A 15,508-nucleotide genomic window follows, 5' to 3' on the forward strand; every position below is an offset into this window, starting at 1 on the left:
CCGCCCGGGCCGGACGCACGGGCAGCGGTGACGTCAAGGGGCGCGCGGTGGCAGCACCTCCCCGCGCGCTAGTTAAAAAGAAGAAGAAAAGAGGGAGCGAAACATGAGAGGCTGTGTGAGAAGCTGCAGCCGCCGGCAGAGGAGACCTCAGCATCCTCCGGAGCCCCGCGCGCTCCCGGGCTCCGCCTGCCCCGCCGCCGCCGCCGCCGCCGCCGCCTTCTCCTCCGTGCCTGCTACTGTCTCACCTAAACAGCTCCCGTTGCACGGACAAGTGAACCTCTGTGAACGTCTCCTCTTCTTTCTTCTCCTCTTCCCACTCGTTCTCCTCCTCCCACTTCCCAGGCGCAGCGGAAAGCCCCTAACCCAACTGACACTGGCACAACTGCAGACGGTGTCATCTGCACAACTTTATCTGGCTGCTCGGGCTCCTCCAAGGCGCTGGACCCATCGCCTCGTCTTTTATTTTTTATCTTTTGCAAAGTTGCATCGCTCTACATATTTTCGCCCCCGCCACCTCCCTCCGGCTCGCGAGTGTCCCACCGCCCCGCAGCCTCCTCCGGGAGCTGCGCCCCAGGGGCCCAGTGGGCAGTGGGTCCCCCACCCTCCCGCGCCCCCCTGCTGCTCGCGGCAGACGATGCTGAAGATGCTGTCCTTTAAGCTGCTGCTGCTGGCCGTGGCCCTGGGCTTCTTCGAAGGAGATGCTAAGCTCGGGGAAAGGAGCGAGGGGAGCGGCGTGAGGAGGAGAAGGTGCCTAAACGGGAGCCCCCCAAAGCGCCTGAAAAGGAGAGACAGGCGGATGATGTCCCAGCTGGAGCTGCTGAGTGGAGGAGAGGTGCCGTGCGGTGGCTTCTACCCTCGGCTGTCCTGCTGCCTGCGAAGTGACAGCCCGGGGCTGGGGCGCCTGGAGAACAAGGTAGGCACTCAGGGCCTCACGGATGCGAACCTGGCACGCCGGCTGGGTAGGGGTCCCTGTGGCGCTGGGAGCTGGAAGCAGGGCGAAACTTCGTGGGGGAGCGCTTGTGATAACTTTCTAAAGCGCTAGCGCGATTCCGTTGTGATTTCCTCTGGGTGCGCAGAGAGCTCTCCGGTCCCCTAGAGTCCGCGGTCGGGATGCTTGAGACACCTCTACTGTGGTACCCGCACCCCGGGCTGGGTTACTATCTTAAAAGAATGGCGATCCGCGGTGTTTGGGGACCGAATAGGGCTTTGGCTGCGGTGAAACTGTAAATGAAGGTGGCTGTGGTTTCCGGTTTATTTGTCTGGGGCAAAAAGATTCGTGCCGTTTTCTCCACGTGCTCTGTTGAGAGGACTGAATCGGAAGGGATGTCGAAGCACGCTCGGTTTACGTTCCCCAGCCCCGTCAGAGCGGGGTGTCTTGAATTACAGTAGTTAAATGAGCTAAAAGCAACTCTTAGTACCTACAGTTAAGAACTCAAAAAGCTGGCCGGGGATTTCGCTGGGACGTATTTATCACCTAAAACCAAGATGATTCTCCGTCATTTTGTAACGCTGTAAATTAAGGCTTTCAGGGGGCAGTGAGTTGTCTAGGAATATTTTCTCTAGGAATTTGTTTAGAGAGCGGTGGCATTTACGTTTCCCTTGTGTTGATAAATTTAACCAGATAAGCAAGTAGCGTCGGTTGAGTGCAGAGACAGGCTTATTTTTGAGTTTGCAGTAACGTTCATGCGGGGAGATGCAGTAATGTGTGCTGTCTACCTTAGTCCAAGGAGAGAGTGCTGGGTCTCGTCATTAAGAATCACTGCACATGAAATAAGCAATCAGGTGTCCTTGCTCCCCTCCCTTTCCCCATTTTAGGTTTAATTAAGAATTCCTCTGTTACAACCCTGCAGTTGTCAAGGACTGAGAGACTCTTGGAAAACTTGTGCTTCAGTCTTGCTGGCCCAGGCATTAAAAAAAAAAAATACCCAGGCTGAATCTAATTTTTATGCTCAGTTCACGGTAGATTTCACTCTATTCTCATGTAAACAGCTCCTACGAATCAACATATGTGTCTGGGTGGTATCTCTCACTTTGTTTTGTAACAAAAAGCCATATTGCATCATTTAATTTGCTCAAGTCATGCAAATAGGAAAAAATCAATAGGACAAAAAGGGGTCGACTTATCCTCCTCCCCACTAAACTGCTGCCCACACACAGAGTTCTGTTGCTTATGGCAAGAGAATAACAACAACACCATTGTATTTGTTAGTTGGTTCACTAATGGGTGAAACTAGAGAACATCATTCTCTTTCAGTCCCCGGTTCTGTCCAAATGTTCATGCCTTTTGAGGGAGCATTTGTCCAACTCCCAGATGAGTGAGAACTGTCTTGCTGCAGGTTTTCAGCTGCAACTCACTCTTTATTCTTACCATATGCAGCCGTAGTCTGAGATTCAGGGAACAGATATTCCAGCATTTTATTGAAAACAATGTCATTAAGCGCCAGGGTTGTAATTGAATTAAGTTGCATTCAGCCACATTCAGATCATCTTAAAGATTTTACCAGAAGCCCAAAGAACCAGGAAATTCAGAGAAAGGTTTAGAAATGTTTGCCATGGAGTGGCCCTGTGTGCTATGTATGCTGCTAGGATAGGGATGATCTCGCTGTACTGAGCTCTTCCAGGAACTTGTGGAATGAAAATGTAGTTCTTAACTAAATGTATAAAGCAGAAAGGAAGGAGGGGCGGGACTTATAACCCTTAAAAGGGGAGTTATCACTCTCAAGAGAAACGATATTAAAATTCTTTAAAAAAGAAATCATTACTCAGGAAGCAATCAGCCACATTAGCTATTTACATTCTTTTCTGCTATAAGTGTCTCCAATCTCTAACAATCTCTACTCATTTGGAAAATGTGTCTGAATTAAGTCAGGTCCACTAGACTTTGCTGGTTCCATTGCAAGTGGTTTACAAAGCAACAATACTCAAACTGTTCAAAACAGCAATTTGATAGAGCTATGCATACATACTCCTGACCTATGTTACTTCTCAAGTTTTAATAGTTTTTAAAATATGTTATTTTATAATAAACTTCAGTGTTTCCCTTTTTCTCATAAGCCGTCCTGGATTATAATATATGTCAGAGTCTTATTTCATAGTGTACATATAGGAAAGATGATGGCAATTTGAAAGGGCCTTTTTTTTTTGTTTAAGAATTTAAAACAATGCTCCCAAGAAAGATTGCTGCAATTTTTCAAAAGACTAAGGTAGTAGCTTTTTCCTCAGGGAAGAAATTTCTTAGTAACAAACAGGTAAGAATATTGAGAATGCACAGCTATGCAATTGAATCCAGTTTCCAGACCAGCAGATTTTCTTTAATAAACTACCATTGAGTTCCATATTATGTTTTATATTTTAATTTTTTGTACATCTTAATAGAATATATTGTAATAAGACTGTTAGCTACCATTGCAAATCTGTATTGCCAAAACTTTGGAAGCTATATTGTCTTTCAGCATTTTTTGCAGCTTCTAAGTATAGCACACCAAAAAGATCTAATTCCCATTAGCCAAATTGAATCCACAACCGGCTAAAATACCCTTATTTCTTATTTCTAAAACTTGTAGGCACAGTAGCATAGAAGTTCTCTCTACCTTGGGTGGTTTCACAGCCAAAGCTGTCAAGGAATGGGTGAAAAGTAATTGTTTTCAAGTGTGCCCTTTTACAATCATTTGTTTGCTCTGGCTCTTTCAGGGACAAAGGCTATTGTTGAACACATCCAACTAAACAAATAACTCATCCTGGGGTCCCTTTAACAGCTGCCTTCGTACAATGATCTATTTACATATTAGCCTAAAATTGAAACTGAACTCTTTAATGACATAATCCAGCTCTATAGTCCGGAGACACAAGTGTTCTACCCAACAGCTGAACAACCTTGTAGGCATATGATTTTTTAGAAATAACATTTTGTGTACCCAGTGATCTTAAGGCGACGTCTTAATATACTGTCATGTAGTTTCTCCTTTTGTCCCTTCATCCACCCCACGTGGGTGTCTTTCTACCCTCTTTGTTTAGTTACTTGATAAATAAAGAGAAATACAGAAGGTCTCTGTCACCTATATTACTGCTTGTTGATAAGCTATAGTTGTAGGCCACACTTTACTCTGTATTCCAGTATTTATCTGAACTTTCTTCTATGGATTTCACTTTCATGTGGCCAAAGATTAAAGGATGACCTACCAGATGTTACAAATTAGTCAGCAACAGCCACAATCATTACTAGGCATGCTGTAATAATGTTTCGAAGTTTTACATGATTTCCAAAGTATACATAGTTTAGACCACTGTAATTTGATGGTTTTATATAAATGGTTTTTAAAAATCAAAACAGGAAATTAGCTTAAATTTCTTCTCAAGATTGATGGCACTGTCAGCCATAAAGTTAAGGACCTGTATGAACATAGACACATAGGCAAAAAACAAGAAAGAAAAAGAAAAGAAGAAAAAAATCACCCTGCACACACCAGTACTCATCTGTCTAAACCAGTGTTGCAGCTTTGGCTGAGTCAGTTTAATTGACTTCAGTAAGACTATTGGTTCATTGAAACCAAAGCCAGAATGATGGCTCTATCTATCTTCAAATAGGTATTTACACTGCAGACCTCACACAGAGCAAAATGTTACCATCCTGCTGGGCCGGAACAGCATGAAACTTTAAAAAGAATAATATTATACTTGATTTCAGATAATTTATTGAATCCTATTTCTGAAACTTTTGATGAGAAATCTTGTGGCCAGGACACATTCCAAAAATTGTAAAAGACAAAATTCTTGAGGCACTAAAAATCAAGCTCTTCCTGGATAGCAGCTGGGAGAGTATATGGGGATCATTTTCTCTCAGCTATAAAAAAATGGAAGCATGCATATTCTCCATAAAACCAAAGGTAATTACAGTCTAGTTTTTTAGCCAGCTTAAGAGGTGGCTTTAGTGTCCTGCAGTTGTTTTGTGTTTAGTGGACTGCTATATGATAAACAGGATCAAGCTGAGCATTAGTAATATTGAATAAACCTGGTGAGGTCTTCCAGAGTATGGACAATGAGAGACATTTAAAACATTCTTGGAATGCAAATTCTAAGTATCTGGTGTATGTTTCCTTTTAGAAAACTTTAACCATTTAAGCAGTTGTCATTTAAATAAATTGATAAAAATAAAATATAAATATAATTATGGTTAGTAATTTTTTTTAATATTGTGTAGTAACCACTTATGAGGGGCAGGGATGTAGCTCAGCAGCACAAGTGCCTGCCTGGCAAGCTTAAAGTCCTGAGTTCAATTCCCAGCACCAAAGAAACAAAATAACACTTATGATACATCATTTTTTCCTAAAGTACCATAACTCCTATTGACTTAAATAGTGAATGCCTAAATTTTAGCATGCTTTTATTCAATGATTTTTTTGTTACTTTGCTCCATCAGATCCAGTATTTGTATAATCATCTATAATATCATAATATTGAAAAATAAAAGCTATGATCTGCTAAAGTTGGCACTCAGCTTGTGAATGAAATATTTGTTTTAAACAGTGATACAGAGTTTAAAATGTTTGTTTTAGCACATAGTTCAAAAGAAGTACTAAATAGAAATATAGTCAGATAATTGGGAAAGTATAATTCATTCACATTATGGTAATTTTAATATTAAAAAAATCAATGTTTGATTTATGTAGCACATTTCATGCCCCTAAAATTCGGTCGATATTGACTTCTGTATTTGTCAAAAGAATGCCTTAAGTCAGTTTTTTAGTTATACCAGATACCAAGACCTATTCTATCAATGAATCAGGAAGTCCCAAGTTGGTCTTACCAGAAGAAAAGATGTATCATTGTAAAAATAATAATAAAAATGTGCCTTTTTTCATTAAAATTCATTATCATACAAATGATATTTTTAAAATTCCTGTGTTTAATTGTATATATAACATAGCCAAGAAGCTAGTTCAAGAGTTTTCCCTGGCTAAGATATAATGATTAATAAAGACTAGTGTTAAATGTGTTCAGTTCAATTTAAAGTATTTTTACAGACTAGGAAAGCTAGTTTAGAAAACTTTCCTTACGCAGTCTATAGATTGAAAATTAACAAAAATGTTTTAAAAGTGTTAGGCAGGTATTTTTTGAGATTGTCATATTAGGAATTTCAGGAATGAAATAGATTTTCACCTAAGACACAACTAAGCCATATCTTTCAGATTTGTATTTTGCATGCAGTTGGGTAAAGGTATTAGGAAGTTTTAAAAAATTAAATGTCATTCTGTACATACTTTGAAACAGAATAAAATGATAGAACATTAAACAGTCTAAATACAATTGTGTTTTAAATTTCCACACTTGAAAGACAGATTCCTAGACCGATTTGCAAGAGTAAGAAGCACTTTTATGCGTTCCTGATTTTGTTTTCCTACCCTAGCTCCAGAGACAAGTTGCATCCTTATAAAGGCACTCTGTATTGTGACACAGTGATTCTTTTCAGAAAACTTCCTTAGCTGATTTGGACTTTGCTACTTAAATGATTGCAAAAAAAAAAAAAAAAAAACACCAACAAAACACAAACAATTCCAACTTCACATAACTAAAAAACTGTCCGTTTCTGGCTTATGGCTTTCAGATATTTTCTGTTACCAACAACTCAGAATGTGAGAAGTTACTGGAGGAAATCAAGTGTGCATTTTGCTCTCCTCATTCTCAGAGCCTTTTCCACTCACCTGAGAGAGAAGTCCTGGAAAGAGATCTAGTACTTCCCCTCCTCTGCAAAGACTATTGCAAAGAATTCTTTTATACCTGCCGGAGCCACATTCCAGGTAACAAAAGAAAATGCATAAAATAAATAAATATCCTCATAAGATACCCATTTTTAAGTGCTTGTTTACAAGAGAGATGTAAAATGTATCTCACCTTCAAAATCCTATTTTATTTCACGATTACCTTTTTCAAAGTCATGAGTTTTATTGCTGTGAAAGGAAGTGTTACAATTTGTCTATAAAACAGGTGGTAATTTTAATACACATCAGGTTATCAGTGTCAACTTTTTTAATGTGGTGCTGGGGATGGAAGCTAGGCCCTTGCACATGCTAAGCATGGGCTCTACCATTGAGCTATATACAGCCCCAGTACAAATTTCTTGTTGGAGTTTTCTTTACCTGACAGTGTTTATACGATGGCAGCTATTCTACACAGCTGATATATGATTGGAGAATGTGCACTGATAGTTAAGATAGTCCCTTATAATTAGGACTCCTAAAAAGTAACATCTTACAGAGCACTTCCACATAAAATGACTGATTTGCTCCTCAAAAACTCTGTGAAGTAGCAGCAATAGAGTTCTCTTCGTTGCACAAATGAGGGAAACTGAGTCTCAGGAAAAGTCATACGCCTTATTCAGAGTTATAAAGCAAGAAGACAATAGGATAGATACAGAAGTTCTTAGGTGACAATCTCACAAAGACACCAGGTCACAATTGTATTTCATACTTTAATAGACATAGATTTTTGGGCATTGATTAAATTTGCCATCAAACATTTATAAACGTCAGTGGTTGTGGTTTTAATTGGAAGAATCAACCTAGAGCAATCAAAGACTTTGATGATACAGAGTCTATTTAGCTAGGCAAAGTCACATACAATTCTATTGAAGTTAGCAGTTTATAAAGCTAAATGGTATTTAAGGATAAACATATGCTTAAAGAACTATAGGGATGCACTTACATGATTTTTTAAATTGCTATACACACATTTTTCCTCTTTTCCAACCCAGAGAAATGTTTTCTATTTTTTCATAGAACTCTTCTTAACAACCTGAAAAACATGTGACTAGAGTTGCTTGCTCCCTTTCGATAGGGCATAACATGTATCCATTTAATGTAAAAATAATGGTATTGTCTTTATAAACTCCAGCCATTTTTCTGAGACTTTGCTTAAGCCAGCTGTTTCTTCCTCTTTATCACATTCCCCAAAGCAAAGTGGAATAGGTCACAGTTGCCTGGATGGCCTGCAGAGAGGTGTTAACAGATTAAAAACCATAAAGGTTTGCTGCAGACCAAAGTTTGAAAGTTTGCCTTTAGGACCATAGGTTGAAAGTGATATCAACAGTTAGCATTTTCATTTTCCTTTATCTCCATTAGATAAATACAGCATGCTAAACTTGCAGGCTCATCAGTGGGGGTCTTTATATATTTAAAGTTATTTTACCATCCAAAAACTGCATGCACCTCACTCCCCAGATCAACATTTGTGGTGACGAATGACAAATTTATTTTTCTAAAGTTTGTGTATATGTAAAACTGCTGAAGTGCATCAAGATGTCAAGTGCTTTCAGTGGCCACCCAGGCTGCTTTGAAAGATAACCAGATGAAAGCTCCACTCTCGGTGGATGGAGCACTAAGGGTGCTTTCCAGAGAGTCTGGAAGACCTAAACAACAAGCAGAGAGGGCTGCTCCTTCCTATGCCACATGCTAATAATCATTTTAAATACCTGTCCCAAAGTGAGCTGTAGTAACAGTCTGCCTCACTTACCATTAATCGATCTCTTAGCCAGGCTTATCACTGGCAGTAGGTTACCATTTCTTAAAGCGGGATGAGTAAGATGAGAGTTCTCTCTTCAGCTCCTGCTGCCAAAACCAGAAATGTCTAGTTTTCTGAACATGAAATTTTAGGAATGGCTACAAAAACAAACTTGTAGTAGTTTCACTTTGTTTAGTATATTTAATAATATGGTTCTTGTCCCCTTAAAATTCACAGTTGTGGAAAATAGCTACATTGGGATTCTTTTGTATAGGAAAAACCTAGCAAACGTAGCACAACCCTCATTAATAACCTTAATCTTTCTACAATCAAAAACTTTAGGAGGAAGGTACTCTAAAGGATGAATTTTGCTAAAACAAGGAAAATGTTGGAAGAGATTGAGGGAGAAAAAGTAAATTCAGAAACATCTTTATTTTTTCCTCATTGCCTAACAATGAAGAAATAAATGCATAAACGAACCCTTTGCTTCACCCTCATGACTTAAAGAAAGCATGACCATTTTAGAATATTCTTATAACCTCAAAGATAGTTCATTCCTAGAAATTTTAATTCAGAAATAGTCACAGTCAATTTGTTTTCCTAAATAAGGGAAAAAATAAAAATCAATATAAGTGAGCCTACACTAGAGTCTTATTAATCATAATAACCTCCAATGTGACCTTTCTTAGGATGGTCAACTCTTAAAATTTCTCAAAATGCCAAAATTATATTTTTAAAAACACAGGGAATGTTTGTTCAATTCTATAGTTCTTTTCTGCATGAATGAGTGGAGTGATAGTTTGCTCTTAACTAAAAGATGGCATAGTACACTGTGGAGGGCATATCAATGGACATTTGACTTCTTTCTTTATACCTGTTATCATAATGACTTTTATCACCCTTGACAGTCATCTCCTCAGCAGTGGCTTATTGTAGTGTGAAAGGTCTGCACACAATTAGTACAATTGGTTTAATCCTGTTGCTAATGAGGCCAAGGTCAAGGGTTTGAATCCATTGAGTTTTCCAGTCCACAGCTGCTCCTAGCTCCATCAGATACCTTACACATGTGTCTTATTAGTCTCCAGGAGAGAAACCAGAGGGGTTTGACGGACATAAGAAAATCTACTATGTCTACTAGAGTATGCTCTTTAGTGTAGGCTTTCCTGCTAGGGAATCTGGAGCTCTTTTTCTTGTTTTTCTTATCATGACGAATGTACATATAATGAAGAAAAATAACTTCCCTCGAATACATGCTGAGAAAAAAAGCTACAACTCAAGAATACTCCACAGGGAGTATTTGTTTTACATATCATTTATAGGGCATCCTGTGCTACATAACAGGACTGAATTCACAATCTGAGAGAATGGCTACTGGCCCAGGATACTTAATAAATTATCAGGAGTTTTAAAAATCTGCTGGAAGGCTCAGTGTATGTCCATCAGTACTAGAATTGACTAAGATAAGCTAAGCATGCACCTTCAGTGAAATGTGGTTCAATGTATTCTTCCAAACAAAAGACCACCAGTAGGTAAATTATATCTTCCCTGGCAGTAAACACTCACCCAGTGACCTGGATCCAAGTCCTTTTTGCTCTTCACAACAAGAAAGTTTTAGATGCTTCAGTTCATATATGATGACTTAAAAGGCTTTTATGTAAGACTCTCCATGAGCTGGCTTCTTCCTACTTACTCATTTTGCCTGATTTTTATTAGAAGATAGGAAAAATGCATTGTTCTCTGTATTATTCTTTCATTTGCCAAGAGCATAGTGCCCCTATAGTCACAAAGTTTAAAAATAGGCACTCATTAATCTTAAAATACTCCATTTGAAAATGATTTCTCATTTCCTTGTGTTTATTCCCAGCTAATAAGTCCTTATAAAATGGAATCAACCACCAGCATTTGCTTTGTTTCCCTTTAAGACGGTTATTGGTCTGTAGATCATGATTCTGGCTGATTACAGATGATTTTCCTTTTTCTTCTTTTTGTTAAACCAAACTTGACTTTTCTTATGAATTGCATTTTGACATCTTTCTATGACCCTGTAGACAAACATCACATTAAAATAACATTCTTCACTGACACATTCAGTTTTAAATATCCCCATAGCATGACAGTCTTCCTGCATGCCTAATATTGGCAGGAATATCTCCTGCCTGATGGTAAATACTTCAAATATGGGGTGCATGCATGAGCATGTGTGTTGCACTCCAAAATAAGATCTATCCCAAAACTTTGCAAAAAGTTGGATTCAGCAATTCAGTTTTCCTTCTCAGTTTAAGAGTATTAGGCAGTTATCTGAGTGCCTCGCCTCTTTTGCCAGCAGTCAATTGCTGAAGATGAATAAATGCTGCTGTGGTCTTCATTCCTCTTCCCAATTTCTAACGTGTGGATTTTTCCAAAGAAAGATAATCTCGTCCCGGCCTTGAAGTGCCCTTCCACCCACCACGCTCCTTGTCTTTTGACCTCTGCCACAGATGCACACTCCCAAGCATATCTGCTCTTCCTTGCCTGCTTCCCAAAGACAATGTCTTTCCTAATGGCCTAGGTGGAGATTGCCCCGGAGGAGTCTTTCTCAGAAATTTCACGTGATCACACCATCCCCAAAGTTAGATCAAAATGTACAGCAGGCTCTGTGTGAGACCCTCACATCCTAAGGTTGGTTTTAGTTCTGAAGAGAGGCGGGTCACGCCCACAGAAAATAAACTCTGAGTGTCTTTCTTTTACTGTTGATAAGCCTCACTGCTGACTCCAGAATCTTGTTCTTAGAAGTACTTGTGGAGGCTAAATTTGATGCACAGCTTCTAAATTTCAGATAAGTTACCTAGTGTCTTTATCACAAAATTAATAGAGGGCATACTAATCTAGTTTTGTAGAGAAAAATTATAATTTTAAATGTAATAAAAGTGTGAAACCAGAAGTAGTACAGTAGTTTAGAACCCTTGGAGACAACATCATATTGTGACAGCAGAAGTCATCAATATATTAAAACTATGCACAAAAAGCCAATACCATATAACTCAAATTGTAAGAGTGTTAACATTTTTTTGTTATGAAGTCTTTTGTATTCAAAGAAAGCTGTGTGTATTTGATAAAAATTCTTGAGATATAAGAAAAGAAAAAGCATCTTTATTTTTCACCCCATTAAGTCAGTCTATTTTGCATTTTTGTTTTGGCTGGGTGGTGTGTGAACTTTCTGTTTGAAAGAGAGGTGGTGTGATTTAAATGTAATTTTTGTATTACAAAACCATTATTATCACCTGTAAGAAAAAGGCACCTATGTGTTTGAAACTAGAGGCTTTGTTACTAGGATCAATTCATTGCTTGACTGTTTCACAGAGTCAGTCATTTATCATGGCACTATCCATTAGATTTATTATTTAATAATGTGCAAATGGCAATAAATTAAGACTTGTGAAATCATCCAAACTGGCATCTGATTGCCTGTCATCTTTCTTGATTCTAATTTATTCTTTTCAGGAAGCTATTTAGTATTGTAGCAAAAAATGCTAATTAGTGATGAGGTAAGCTCACAAGTATAATATACGTCCACTGAGGAAGCTTGAAAAGAGGAAATGCGTGAGCAAGGTTAATGCTGGGCTTGTGTTACTGGTATTCTATACGAACCTTTAAAATATCCAGCACTAGGTTGTTTGACTTTTACTGCCATTTTAAAATTTTCATTAAAAGAAAAAGAAAAGGAATCCCAACTTCCCACACATACTTTTTTTTTACATTAGCCTAGCTTTTTCCTAGAATATTAATATACTTCCTAAAGATTCTCTTTTTCTGTATCTTCTGAATTGGATGACTTGCTAGGACACTAAATGCTTCTAATGAATCTTTTTCCTTTTTGAAAAGGTTTTCTTCAAACAACTGCTGATGAGTTTTGCTCTTACTATGCAAGAAAAGATGGTGGGTTGTGCTTTCCAGATTTTCCAAGAAAACAAATCAGAGGACCAGCGTCTAACTCCTTGGACCAGATGGAAGAATATGACAAAGCGGAAGAGATCAGCAGGTCCATACAGATAAATGCTCTTTAATCTGAAAAAAAAATGACAAATCTTGTAGTTTTGCCAGTGACTCTGCAGTCTGTGTTTACTATCTTCAGGAGCTATGTCATCCAGATACTTTATTATTTTTTCTTTTTCATAGTTTGCTTCTCTACAATCATAGTTTAAATGTTTTGAATACTTAAGACTACTAATTCTGTGTTATGAGCTTGGTTTCCTTATGACTCATCCGAATTTTATGGGTACAGTTTTAAACTTGAGTTTTATGATTGCTGCTAGCTTATGGTGCTGTGGAAATACTCTACACAATTGTTACTGGCAAATCAGACAAGACATGCTCCATAAGAGAAGCAAACCCTTCTATAAATAGGTCTCAGAACTTTCACTGAGTGCCTTCTGTAGGGTTTCACTATTGTGAGTAAAAGCCTAGTTTTAATTACAGTTACTGAAAGATGAGATAATGAGCTTATAAAAATTTAAAACATATATATGTTTGGGTTCTCACTTTTACTTTCTGACAGAAGGCTGTTTTATTTTTTTCCATTGAAAAGAGTTTAAATGAATCACTTAAAAGACTCATTATGATGCTTGGTTTAGCAATACTTCTTGATTTTTAAGGCCATTGATTCCAGAGGAAAAACATTTTGAAAAGAATACTAAGGGCAGCCTTTTCCTTCTTCATCTCAAAAAAATACTTACTGGTTTTCTTGCATTTGTTTAGAAAACACAAACACAACTGCTTCTGTGTCCAGGAGGTTGTGAGCGGGCTACGGCAGCCTGTTGGGGCCATGCACAGTGGGGACGGCTCACACCGGCTCTTTATCCTGGAAAAGGAAGGCTATGTGAAGATACTCACCCCGGAGGGAGAAATATTCAAGGAGCCTTATTTGGACATTCACAAACTTGTTCAAAGTGGAATAAAGGTTGGCTTTTTAAATTTTATTTCTCTTTGCTCTGGCTATGTTGATTTTTAGTGGTATCTTCCTCAATGAAGATATTTCTTCATAATAAAAGACAGAATAATTATGGCAAAAATATAGAAGCAACAGAAGGGAAAGTAACTATGGCAATTTAATGAGGCAGCGGCCTCAAATTTTTGTGTTACTTGCTGACTATTGAGCAGTGTAATCACACTGATTTTTTTTTTGTACCAGGAGATATTTTGACATGCTTTGCCTATGTAATTTTCACATTTGAAATAGTTTTGGGTTTTATAAAGTATTTGTCTAAATATTCTTTAACAGGCCTAATACTTAGGACTGTATATCAGTATTTGCTGTCAGATACAAAGACTGGATTGTTTTATCAATCGCAAATCATTCTTTCACCGTATCTATTTTTATGTCTGTGTCATAAAAAATACTTCTTAGACTATGACTCCGTTGTACAATGTTTTTACAGGTAAGTCAGATATTTTTACATATAATATATCATCTGTATAATATATCAGCACGCCTATTGCCTTCTTCCCACTTCTTCAATTTGAATTCTCAGATCGCATAATCTAGGTATGAAAATAAAACTACTGTCAAGTTTGTTTCACCCGAGTAACACAGTATAAATTAACAATAGGAGAGTATAAAGCAAATATTAGCATTCTAAAACTGACATTTAGCAGCTCATGCCTGTATTAGAATGAAACAAAGTAATAGTACAAGTTGGAGAGATCACGTTATCCTTTTCATTTCCTCACTGGAAAAAAACAAGAAGAAAGATTGGCATTCTTCTGCTTGTATAAAAAGGGACTCTCTACTCTACAGTGCTGCTCAAAGGTAAGACCACCCGAACCAAAGAAAGTTTGAAAAAACAAATAATTGTATTCCTGATACCTATTCGGTAGCTACCAAGTTAAAAAAATCAGAGTGAGTCAGAACAGAAGGACTCCAGGTAGTCAGAGTCCCCTAGCTTGATGGCTCCAAGACATGCTACATAAAAGAAGTGAACCTTTTTGTGAAAAAAGACCCTGGCACCAAAACATGGCGCATTTGGTACAGACTTTTTAACTCCATGGTTTCATTTTCTCTCCATAAAACTTTTCATTAAAATCCACAGCAGATAATTAAAGTGAAGCTTTAGTGTTTTATACATCAGTATATAATGAATCCTGATAACTCTTCTTCCCAGGGGTACTGATGAGCAGAGAGAAGACACAGCGGCAAATGTTACCCTTGAGCAGTGCATGCTCCTTCCCATGGATGTTAGATGTGGTCTCCATATAAAGCAAATGGGGAAAAGTCGTTTTAAATCATCCTCTGTGATCTCACTGGTTAAACAAAACGACTATTAACACTTTGATATACTTTCTCCTGGTTTTTACATCAAAATTAAATTAATTTTTTTCTCATTACATAGATAATACAAGTCCATGTTAATAAATGTAAAAACAGACAAGGAAAATTTTTAAGCTTTTTTTCTAATCAACCTTGAAAAGAAAATTAAAATCCAATCATATATATGTGTATACATATATATATATATATTCTTTTAGCCTTCTTTTTTTAACTTAACCATATGTCTTAAAGACTTTCCCCAGATTTAGAAATTTTTCTCAAGAACTTATTTTTTAAACCTTTGGAGTGTTCTGTTTCCTTATTATAAGACATTTAGAATGACTCCAGTATTCTCTTTTTTTACCACTTTAAACAATGTTATTTATCGTCCTTGTGCATATTATTTAGCTTGGTTGGTAGATGATTTCTTTAATATTTATTCATAGAAAGAACATTACTGAGTTGAATATATATCATAATACATATTGCCAATTTGCTTTAAATTATGTTTTCAAATATTTGAAGAAACAACATATAGTTTTCAAATTTGGGTAAAAATGTTGGTATTAAAAATATATATGATAGCCAGACATGGTGGCACATGCCTGTAATCCCAGTGCTCGGGAGGCTGAGACAGGAGGATCATTGTGAATTTGAGGCCAGCCTGGGTTACAAAGTGAGCTCAAGGGCAGCCTTAACTGCATAGTGAGACCTTGTCTCAAAGAGACAAAA

At 37.7% G+C, this 15,508-nt stretch overlaps 1 protein-coding gene across 3 annotated transcripts in view; it reads left to right on the forward strand.

The window, feature by feature from the left end:
- Nucleotides 1-79: 79 nt before the first annotated feature.
- Nucleotides 80-15,508, forward strand: part of Hhip (hedgehog interacting protein) — an 87,338-nt gene continuing 71,909 nt past the window's right edge. The window contains exons 1-4 of one of the 3 annotated variants that reach the window (XM_013515324.1): nucleotides 80-913; nucleotides 6,602-6,794; nucleotides 12,355-12,511; nucleotides 13,228-13,429. In XM_013515324.1, the coding sequence (XP_013370778.1) occupies nucleotides 104-913; nucleotides 6,602-6,794; nucleotides 12,355-12,511; nucleotides 13,228-13,429 (1,362 nt within the window). In that variant the 5' untranslated portion in view covers nucleotides 80-103. The remainder of the gene's footprint in view (nucleotides 914-6,601; nucleotides 6,795-12,354; nucleotides 12,512-13,227; nucleotides 13,430-15,508) is intronic. The other 2 variants (XM_005386630.2, XM_005386632.2) reach the window with 2 other exon arrangements.

This window comes from Chinchilla lanigera, unplaced genomic scaffold (assembly GCF_000276665.1).
Source record: "Chinchilla lanigera isolate Chin_1 unplaced genomic scaffold, ChiLan1.0 scaffold00027, whole genome shotgun sequence".
In the NCBI taxonomy this organism is placed as follows: domain Eukaryota; kingdom Metazoa; phylum Chordata; class Mammalia; order Rodentia; family Chinchillidae; genus Chinchilla; species Chinchilla lanigera.